This window comes from Taudactylus pleione, unplaced genomic scaffold (genome assembly GCF_031769625.1).
Source record: "Taudactylus pleione unplaced genomic scaffold, aTauple2 ptg000154l, whole genome shotgun sequence".
Taxonomy (NCBI): domain Eukaryota; kingdom Metazoa; phylum Chordata; class Amphibia; order Anura; family Myobatrachidae; genus Taudactylus; species Taudactylus pleione.
Genome location: NW_028284556.1, coordinates 8793237 through 8804929, shown reverse-complemented (window position 1 = coordinate 8804929; position 11693 = coordinate 8793237). Strand labels below are relative to the sequence as shown.

At 46.3% G+C, this 11693-nt stretch overlaps 1 protein-coding gene across 1 annotated transcript; it reads right to left on the bottom strand.

Annotated features, from left to right (window-relative positions):
• Positions 1–9651: 9651 nt before the first annotated feature.
• LOC148521885 (uncharacterized) lies at positions 9652–10563 on the bottom strand (the record flags this gene model as incomplete). The annotated part of the gene is made up of 1 exon (XM_088474451.1): positions 9652–10563. A coding segment is annotated over one exon (912 nt), but the record flags the coding sequence as incomplete, so codon positions are not given.
• Between the last annotated feature and the right edge of the window lie 1130 nt (positions 10564–11693).

The following is an 11693-nucleotide window of genomic DNA, read 5'->3' as shown; positions in this document are numbered from 1 at the left end:
GAGCTGCTGCTGCCAGAAGCCCAGTAAGTTATCTCTGTAATGGCTTCCTGATGAGGAGAAAGGATTGGTGTGTGTGTGTGTATATAGCCTATCTTACTCAAAAGATTTCAAGGAACATTTCAGTGAAAACCTGATCAAAATTGGTTCAGTGTATCGCAAACATACATACAAACGAACAATTTTATATATATATATATATATTAGGGGTGAGCGGGTTCGGGTTTCTGAAATCCGAACCCCCCAGAGCCCCCCCGATCCGAGTCGTATCCGAGTCAGGCTCGACTTTTCCCGCCTGACTCGGATCTGAAATCGAGGCAAAACATCATCATCCCGCCTTCCGAGTCTCGCGGGTTTTGGAACCTATATAAGGTACCCGCGTCGGCGCCATTTTCTCACTCGGCTGTGGACAGTGAAGAGGGAGGGTGGGAGTTAAGGCTGGCTGGGCTGTGTAGTGTAGTGTAGTGTAGTGCAGAGTAGTGTTGTGCTGTGCTGTGCTGCGCTGTGCTGCTGTTGTCCACTACTTTCAAAGTCCATAGGGGCTGGCTGTGTTGTGCTGTGCTGCTGTTGTTAATAGGGGCTGTGTCCACTACTTCAAAGTCCATAGGGGCTGGCTGGACTGTGTTGTGCAGTCAGTTCTCCATAGGGGCTGTGTCCACTCCAAAGTCCTGTGCAGTGTCCCAGTCCTAAAGGGGTGCTGTAGTGTTGTCCAGGGGGTGCTCTGTCCATCAGGGGTGCTCCCCCCAAGTGCTAAAAAAATAATATTTTCTGTGTTTGTGAATTGTGTGCGCAGTAGCCGCACGTGCATCAACAAAGTAGTGCCAAGCGTGCGCCTGTGTCATAAGTAAAGGGCCGGCTGGCTTGACCGTTAAAGGGTGCTGTAACCCCCAAAGTACACTCCAGTCCAAACCAAAAAAAAAAATATTTTCTGTGTTTGTGAATTGTGTGCGCAGTAGCCGCACGTGGATCAACAAAGTAGTGCCAAGCGTGCGCCTGTGTCATAAGTAAAGGGCCGGCTGGCTTGACCGTTAAAGGGTGCTGTAACCCCCAAAGTACACTCCAGTCCAAACAAAAAAAATATATATTTTCTGTGTTTGTGAATTGTGTGCGCAGTAGCCGCACGTGCATCAACAAAGTAGTGCCAAGCGTGCGCCTGTGTCATAAGTAAAGGGCCGGCTGGCTTGACCATTAAAGGGTGCTGTAACCCACAAAGTACACTCCAAACCAAATAAAAAAATATTTTCTGTGTTTGTGAATTGTGTGCGCAGTAGCCGCACGTGCATCAACAAAGTAGTGCCAAGCGTGCGCCTGTGTCATAAGTAAAGGGCCGGCTGGCTTGACCGTTAAAGGGTGCTGTAACCCCCAAAGTACACTCCAGTCCAAACCAAAAAAAAAATTATTTTCTGTGTTTGTGAATTGTGTGCGCAGTAGCCGCACGTGCATCAACAAAGTAGTGCCAAGCGTGCGCCTGTGTCATAAGTAAAGGGCCGGCTGGCTTGACCGTTAAAGGGTGCTGTAACCCCCAAAGTACACTCCAGTCCAAACCAAAAAAATATATATTTTCTGTGTTTGTGAATTGTGTGCGCAGTAGCCGCACGTGCATCAACAAAGTAGTGCCAAGCGTGCGCCTGTGTCATAAGTAAAGGGCCGGCTGGCTTGACCGTTAAAGGGTGCTGTAACCCACAAAGTACACTCCAAACCAAATAAAAAAATATTTTCTGTGTTTGTGAATTGTGTGCGCAGTAGCCGCACGTGCATCAACAAAGTAGTGCCAAGCGTGCGCCTGTGTCATAAGTAAAGGGCCGGCTGGCTTGACCGTTAAAGGGTGCTGTAACCCACAAAGTACACTCCAAACCAAATAAAAAAATATTTTCTGTGTTTGTGTGCGCCTTAGCCGCACGTATATATCAATATAACATAAATGGAGGACCAAACTTTCTCCGATAAAAATAAAATAGGGAAAAATCAAGAATCACTTCCTCCTAGTGCTGTTGCTGCTGCTGGGAGTTGTTCATCATCCCAGAGAGGAAGTAGGAACACCACTACTTTTACTAAACAATTGACCCTCCAACAGTCCCTAGCGATGAGGATGAAGTACAACAGCAGTCATCCTGAAGCAAAATGTATAACTGAGGCCTTGACTGCTATGTTGGTGTTAGACGTGCATCTGGTATCCGCCATTAGTGCAGTGGGATTTAGACAATTGATGGAGGTAATGTGTCCCCGGTTCCAAATCCCGTCTAGATTCCACCTGCATCCTCAAAGCAGCAGCGACAAGCATGCGTCTGTCTGTTAAAGGGTGGTGTAACCCTCAAAGTGCGCTCCACAAACAATAAAAATATTCTTCTTTTTTTTCCCGTCTTTGTGAAATGTGTGGGCTGTAGCCGCACCTGCATCCTTAAAGCAGCAGCGACAAGCGTGCGTCTGTCTGTTAAAGGGTGGTGTAACCCTCAAAGTGCGCTCCACAAACAATAAAAATATTCTTCTTTTTTTTCTGTCTTTGTGAAATGTGTGGGCTGTAGCCGCACCTACATCCTTAAAGCAGCAGCGACAAGCGTGCGTCTGTCTGTTAAGGATTACATCGGTGACAGCATCCAAGTAGGCATGTCAGACAGTCTGTACCTGTACTGGCAGGAAAAAGAAGCAATTTGGAGGTCCCTGTACAAACTGGCTCTATTTTACCTGAGTTGCCCCCCCTCCAGTGTGTACTCCGAAAGAGTGTTTAGTGCAGCCGGGAACCTTGTCAGTGAAAGGCGTAGGAGGTTGCTTCCACAAAATGTGGAGAAGATGATGTTCATAAAAATGAATTATCAACTCTTCTAGGGAGACCAGCCTCCAGAACATACAGAGGGACCTGTGGTTGTGGATTCCAGCGGGGACGAATTAATACTCTGTGAGGATGAGGATGTACACAACACTGAAGAGGGTGAGGAATCGGTGGATGAGGAGGATGAGGACGACATCTTGCCTCCGTAGAGCCAGTTTGTGCAGGGACAGATTAATTGCCAGCTTGTTTTGTGGGGGCCCAAACGAACCAATCATTTCAGCCACAGTCGTGTGGCAGACCCTGGCGCTGAAATGTTTGGTTTGTTAAAGTGTGCATGTCCTGTTTATACAACATAAGGGTGGGTGGGAGGGCCCAAGGGCAATTCCATCTTGCACCTCTTTTTTTTCTTTGAATTATGTACTGTTTGGGGCCTAGTTTTTCAAACTGCCATCCTGTCTGCCACTGCAGTGTCACTCCTAGATGGACCACGTGTTTGTGCCGCCCACTCGTATCTCTTAGCATAGTAATCCAGCTACCTCGGTGCAACCTTTTGGATATAAAAACACTATTGTGAGGTGTTCAGAATAGACTGGAAATGAGTGGAAATTAAGGTTATTGAGGTTAATAATAGCATAGGAGCAGAAAAACCCACGAATTCTGTGATTTTAGCTGTTTTTATACTTTTTAAAAAAAAAATACAGATCCAAAACACAAAACCCAGAACCCAAAACACGGAAGGGTGGTTTTGGCAAAACCAATCCAGATCCAAAACACGAAGAAAGATCCAGATCCAAAACCAAAACACAAAACACGAAAAGTGGCCGGTGCACACCCCTAATATATATTTATATATATATTAGGGGTGTGCATTGGCCACTTTTCGTGTTTGGCGCTTGGCGCTGCTCCTTTGTTGATGCACGTGCGGCTACTGCGCACACAATTCACAAACACAAAAAAAATTTTTTTTTTATTTTGTTTGGAGTGCCCTTTGGGGGTTACAGCACCCTTTAACGGACAAGCCAGCCGGCCTTTTACTTATGGGACACAGGCGCACGCTTGGCGCTGCTCCTTCGTTGATGCACATGCAGCCACAGTGCACACAATTCACAAATACAGAAAATGTTTTTTTATTTTGTTTGGAGTGCCCTTTGGGGGTTACAGCACCCTTTAGCGGTCAATCCAGCCGGCCCTTTATTTATGGGACACAGGCGCACGCTTGGCACTACTTTGTTGATGCACGTGCGGCTACTGCGCACACAATTCACTAACACAAAAAAATATTTTTTTTTATTTTGTTTGGAGTGCCCTTTCGGGGTTACAGCACCCTTTAATGGACAAGCCAGCCGGCCTTTTACTTATGGGACACAAGCGCACGCTTGGCGCTGCTCCTTTGTTGATGCACGTGCAGCCACAGTGCACACAATTCACAAACACAGAAAAAATATTTTTTTTAAGCACTTGGGGGGAGCACCCCTGACGGACAGAGCACCCCCTGGACAACACTACAGCACCCCTTTAGGACTGGGACACTGCACAGGACTTTGGAGTGGACACAGCCCCTATGGACAACTGACTGCACAACACAGTCCAGCCAGCCCCTATGGACTTTGAAGTAGTGGACACAGCCCCTATGGACAACAGCAGCACAGCGCAGCACAGCACAGCACAACACTACACTGCACTACACTACACTACACTACACTACACAGCCCAGCCAGCTCTAACTCCCACCCTCCCTCTTCACTGTCCACAGCCGAGTGAGAAAATGGCGCCGACGCGGGTACCTTATATAGGATCCAAAACCCGCGAGACCCGGAAGGCGGGATGATGACGTTTTGCCTCGATTTCAGATCCGAGTCAGGTGGGAAAAGTCGAGCCTGACTCGGATCGGCCTCGGATCGGGGGGGGCTCGGGGGGGGGTCGGATTTCATAAATCCGAACCCGCGCACCCCTAATATATATATATATATATTTATATATTTATTTATATCTTGCAATACTCCAGCATTCAATTTAAGAGTCCAACTGCTTGGGTGACTGAACCATCCATATTGTCAATAAGAAATATATACATAAGTAAAAGAACGGTACTCCAGGGGCGGGATACATGACACATTGCAATTTGCATGCGATGCATTGCGCCGGTATGCATGAACAAAAATGCAAAGAACAGCTCTCTCGGTAAGAGCTGTCCTTTGTGAGTGAGGGACTTCCGGGTCAATGACCCAGTGCCGCGGGGAGTGCTGGGAGGGATCCCTATCACATCACTCTGCAAATAGAAGCTCATAGCCCATAGATGGCGTTGCCCACCGCAGACAAGCCCCAGAATGTATTGCATTCTGGGGCTTGTTGCATATGAGAAATGCGGTCAAAACCCAGATGACAGCATTTTTGGGGGTTTGACCGAATTTTTGGCTTTAGTGCATCTCACCCCAACACTTGTACAAAAAATGTATTCTAGTTTGAAAAAAAATTCTTACATCATTGTCGATGTTTTGGTGCTGACACGCACCGCCATCAGGGCCTTAGAGTAGCATAATAAAGTACAAAAGACACCTACAGCAACAAGAAGGAACACTTACCCCACTTAAATAGCAAAGTAGAACACCAGTCAAGACGCCAAATCAACAAGGTGCGGGCGGCGCACTATAATGAGGTCACACAGTTTCCCAGCGACATGTGCTGCATGCAGGAGCCAGGAAGTGATGTCAATGGCCGTTTCTCCTGGCAACCATAGACACCACCCAGTCACAGTTCCCCCGACTCAGACGCTAGAGACAAAAATAGAAAAAGAAAACAATTACACCCAAGTGACATAGATGCCAATGCTTTACACATCAATAAAGAGTAAACAAAAAACAGAGGCTGTGTATAGACACCATCTAGATTAATTGTAATTATACTATACATCAAAAACAAATGGCAGATTCATTGTACATAGGGAATAGGAATATATGTTTAGAGTAAAATAAACTATTCCAGCATATCTTTTCATAAAGCCCCTTAGGGACAACCGTATCAAATTTTAAGATCCACTTTGCCCCCGGGTCCAAACATAGCAAGTCCTTTTTTCGATCACCACCACGTCGACTTTCTGGCACATAATCAATAATAATATATCGTAAACTTGCCAGGCTATGTCCCCTCGCCAAAAAAATGTTTCACCACTGGTTGTTCACTTTAGCGTTTTGTCAGGGTCTGGCGTATGAGTGATACAGGGCCATATGCCCCTTAGCCACTTAACTGATGATTTTTATTTCTAAAAACCGCTCAGGAATTGTTGAATGTTTTATGCGTGACTTAGGTAAAGAACATCAATTCAACATATCCAAATTAATTTCATAACATTTTTTTTTGTAAAAAATAGTGTTTTCAAACATCAGGAACATTGGATCACCACCATCGGAACATCAGAAACATAGCAACCATTGCAACTTTCATTTTGACAGTGACTTTGGGCACCAGGTACACTTTAGGGAGTGAGGGGGGGGGGGAGGAGTTAATTTACTGTTTAAGTTAATCTAAACTTAACACGATTAAAGACAGTTATACCAGGGCAAACCACCATATCTAATAGTATTTCTATAATGTCTAAAACAGGCCATTGGTGTTTTATTTTTTAATCCTTGTAGGTCCCTGTCTGTACTCACAATAGGCCATAGTGCTCTCATCGCTTTGTTAATAGTGGGACTATACATGCTATAATTGTTTGCTCATATGATATGATGGAATCGGTATGTAATGCCGGCTGTCGGGGTGCATCCTGTCAAAATACCGACAACGGCATCCCGATGGTTGGTATTCCAACAGGGGTCAAGTAAGTATACCTACCCTTCTCCCCTAAACCTTAACCTCGCTTCTTGTAGCCTAACCCTTCCCACCCCGCACCCTAACCCTCCCCATTAGTGCCTAAACCCAAGTCTCTCCCCTTCATACCTAAACCTAACCCTTCCCTCTTAGTGCCTAACCCCCCTAGTGGTGCCTAACCCTAACCCCCACTAGGGGCGAATAACCTCCTGCCAAAACCTAACGCTAACCCCGCTATGGTACCTAAACTTAAACCTGCCCCGCGACTAACAGCTGAGATGCCCCTGACTTACCTGGTTCAGGTTGGCGTCTGTCTGTGTTCCATTGTCGGGATTAAGATAGGCATCGGTATTTCGACGCCTATCTTAAATCCTGTGTTGGACTTCCAGCGTCGGGATTCAGACCACCAGCATTCCGTCCGCTAGTCTGCTAACTACATCCCGATATGATCATTCTTCGATTTTCTACTTTCATTGGAATGTAGCACAGGCTTCCTGTGGAATCCTCGTTACTTTCTCTTTTTGTTTCAACAAGAGTTCTTCTGGGTATCCTCTGAGTATAAATGTATTTGCCAATTCATCTAATTGTGTGATCAACACACAGGTCATGTTTTCCAGGTCACCCAGCAGGTGCACTTGTGTATTCATTACTCACTGACACATTTTAAAAGATCCACAGGCAGAGCTAATTATTTCACTTGTGATTCTGTGAGGAGACCAGGAAAACATGCACTGAGCACCCAGTTTGAGAACCTGTGCAGTACAGTATTCCTGTCTTTTTCTTTGTGATAGACTGTGATCTCCAGCATGTTGTCAGAGCAAGAAATGTTAACATCCAGGTAGCCTATTCCTGATAACTACACTTGTATGAAAATTTGATAGAACTGTCCTGGGTATTGATCTGTTTTATAAAAGCAGTAAACATTTCTGATGAACTGGTCCACAAAATAAATTGTCAATATATCGTAAATATGATAAAATATGTGTCTTGTAGAGCGATTGCTAAAAAGGATACACTGCAGCTGGATTAACATGTAGATGTTGGCATACGCAGGTTAATCTAGATGGTGTCTATGCACAGCATCTATTTTTTATTTAATCTTTATTGATGTGTAAAGCGCTGGTAATTATGTCACTTGGATGTATTTGTTTTCTTTTTCTATTTTTGTCTGTAGCATCTGGGTACGGGGGAACGGTGACTGAGTGGCATCTATGGTTGCCAGGAGACATGCCATTGAGGTTGCTTCCTGGTGTTCTATCATCACTTGTCTCTGGCAACTGTGGTTAATTCACTTTGCCGCTGTTCTATCAGATACCATGGGGAAGGGTTCTCAAACTTCGCTATTGCAGTCCAGGTTTTAAGGATATCCATGCTTGAGTCCAGATGATTAATTCAAATTGACAAGGTGATTAAGTCACCTGTTCTCAACCATGTAATGACGGAGACTGAGAAGCTCTGCCATGGGGTCTTATTTGTAATGCAGAGCCCAAGTTACCTAGGTGATCCGTCCTGATCATATCACTCTCTGGTCTCAGGAGACTCCTTTCCACATAGGTAGTACATAAGCGAAGAGGTAGAAAAATCGAAATAGAGTCACTTTATAATAGTGTAAATGTTACATGAAAAGTCTAACCTCCTACAACTATAAAACCATTTCATTGATTAAAACTTGGTTTATCTATAGCTTAGAAGAATCATGAGACATGCTCTCATCTGCCGACCTTCAACTCACAGGCGCAAGATGTTTACCACTAACAGTATAGCATGAGATTTGATCTCAGCTACCGCGCGTCTGTCCTCACAGACAGGAGCATTATGGAAAATGCACCTTCTGCACTCCTGACTGCATTTCAATCATCTAGCTCTGCAAAACATTATTTTCAACTGATTCAGAACACTAAACGTTCCTAAGTCACCCATAGTTTTATTATCTTACCATACTTAAATTAAACTTATCACTAAAATAAAGACACTGACAACGATATAGATTGCAAAAAAGAGGTCGCAGCCAAATTTATTGAGATCAGATTATGAATTAAGATTGTAATGATCGAGCATGGTGGCGAAAAAGCAGTGCTACCTCGGCTACAGCCCATCTAAGAGTATTACTAAGAAGGAGGTGGATAATCCACCACCCGATGTGAGCTGCCTTGAGTAGTACCATCCCCCCTTAATCTAGCACAGTGCTAATCCCTCCATAAGATGGAGACCTGGTCCTCCCCTAAGGCAGCAACCGACTCGCCTCTCTCAAAGGGGGGATGCTAGCCAAGTTCAGCTGCACTAAATTGAGCTGTCGAGGAGCACTGCTTTCCGCCAAATGGTGTCCCTAGACAACGAACCGCCACCAGCTAACAGGACCACTAACCTCTAGCAATGCCCGACAAAAGAGCAGAAACAAACAATGTCAAACCTTCCCCTGCCAAATGCACTCCATCAACCCTGTAAAATTCAACCTCCTCGAAACGAATACGGGGGTGTTTAATGACGCGCCCCCCCAAACCCTCTACAAGACGAGACACTGCGGCATTCAATTTCCTCCTCACCCTATCCAAAGCCGCGCCACCCTGCTCCCCTCGCCAAAACCTACGAGGGATAACTTCCGACCACACCAAAAGCACCTGCGGCCAACGGTCGGCAATTACTTGGAAATCCTTTTTAATGGCCAGGATAACCTCAACGCCCTTACAAGTGCCCAAATCATTGCCGCCTAGATGTATAACTAAGCAATCCGGGGCACCCCATTTCCTCTCTGAGTCCCAAAGAAGAGACAAAAGACCACTCCAACGAAGTCCTCGCACCCCTATCCATCGCACATTACCGTGGCCAACACGAGCAAGGGGGTGCCTGCAAGCCCAAAAAACATACGAATGGCCTACAATCCACACCCTATCAAACACCCTACCACCACCTGTAAGGGGAAATTATTAAAAAGAACATTAGTATTTAAATTGCATCTCAAATAACCAACAACACCAAAACCTCAATGTAGGGCAAAAGGTGAAAAGAACTCCAATCCCCCCTAGCGGCGGGTAGCATAAGGCACTGGGTTTCCCAAACAACAAACTCGCCAGAAGCGCTGTCTAAGTTGGCAGCATGTCGCCTCTCACATAACCTTTATAAGCGGAAGACCTCCAACGACCCAACCGTTTGATTGCGTCGCTGGAAGAACCCGCTGCTGCCGCACAAGTAGCCGCGCCAATCCTAAATGAGTGTGTGCCGTAAAGCTCAACCGGCAGATCCAACGCCACCAAACATCGCTTAAAAATTGCAGCAAACTGAAAACACGTCAGTGGCGAAAGGTCCTTATGAACAAGCCATTGCAAACCGCCCTGCGGCCGCTGTAAGTTGTATTGCCTAGCTATGCTTACTGGACATATACTCGGGTCCGGATGCGCAGGGATCGACAGCCAATGCCCCCTACCTAACTGGTCGGTCTTTGATCTTTGTACTTTTAGCAAGATCAAATCCGACTTAACCATCACGTTCTTAAGCAGAATCCCCGAGCCTGTTGCCCTCTTGCTAGCGGCCACTAACTCGCCTACCCGCAGCGCTCCGAAGAAAGCCAAAACAAAAGCTAATTGAAACAAAAATGCCTCATACTGTCCTAATGCTACTCCCGATACTGCCACCAGTAGATTTCCCAACAAACCGGTGTCAACCGGCCTCCGAGAATCACCCGGCCCTGCCTGTTCTCTAGCCCATCCTTTCAAAGCCTTGGTCAAAAGGAACGATTTAGTTGGGTCTACCAAACCCCGCAAGCGCGAAAAATATGAGATGCCGGCTAATGCGCCAGACATTGAGGCCCTAGACCGTCCCCTCTCATGCCACATCCAAACAAATTGCAACATGCTATCGACGATGTTCTTACCCCGATCTACTTCGGCTAAGAAAGCCAGCCACGAATCCCACGCTGCCGTATACGACTTTAAGGTGCTTGGTGCCAAAGCTCTCAATGCGAGTCCATCGATGCCGGCCCGATGATCTGCCAGACATGAGCGGGACAAGGTAAGCCATTAACTCTAGCTGCAGGCGCCAATAACCTAAACCTAGTCCATTGAAAACGAGATAAAGCATGCGCTATCTCGTTGTCAACGCCCGGGACGTGCCGCGCCCTAAAATCGATGTTCCCCTGGAGACACAAGAGTATCAGATGCCTCAGTAAACTGAGAGCCTGAGGGCAGACTGACCTCTGATTGTTAATGGCCTGGACTACCCCCAAGTTATCGCACCAAAAACTTATGCTCCGATTGCTAAGCTGCGCAGCCCAAATCTCCACTGCCACCACGATCGGGAAAAGCTCCAAAAGGAGCATATTAGCTGTCCAACCGGCATCCTGCCAGCTTTTTGGCCATGGCTCGGCGCACCACTGCCCCTCGAAAAAGGCCCCAAAGCCGCAAGCCCCGGACGCATCAGTGTAAAGCTGGAGCTCGGAGTTGGCCACCAATTTGGGTAACCAAATCCTAACACCATTGAAATCCCGTAAAAAGGCACACCACAACCGTACGTCCTCCTTAAGGTCCCTGGTCAAACGAATTAAATGGTGTGCCTTTTTTACGCCTGCCGTGGCCCTCTCCAACCGACGGCAGAAGATCCTACCCATAGGGATCACTCGGCAAGAGAAATTAAGAAGGCCGAGCAATGACTGCAACTGCCTCAATGAAATTTTCTTTGCGAGAGGCATAGCCCTAAGTACTCGCGCGTCTTAATGACTTTATCCTGGGGCAACCGACATAAACCCGACGCGGTATCGATCTCGATACCTAAATAGGACAAAACTGTGGTAGGCCCCTCCGTCTTTTCCGAAGCAATGGGTACGCCCATGACGCGAAAAAGAGCCTGCACCGATAAAAGCAGCTCCCCGCAAACAATGCTATCAGCTGGCCCAACTAACAACAAATCATCTAAGTAATGAGCTATCCCAGTTTCTCCCGAACCCGCTCGAATGCACCATTGCAGGAATGAACTAAAGCATTCGAAAAAGGCACAGGAAATGGAACAACCCATTGGCAAACATTTGTCCACGAAATATGAACCCTCGAACTTAAAACCCATGAATCTAAAAGAGTCGGGGTGCAATGGAAGTAACCTGAAAGCCGCCTCTATATCTATTTTTGCCAGTAGC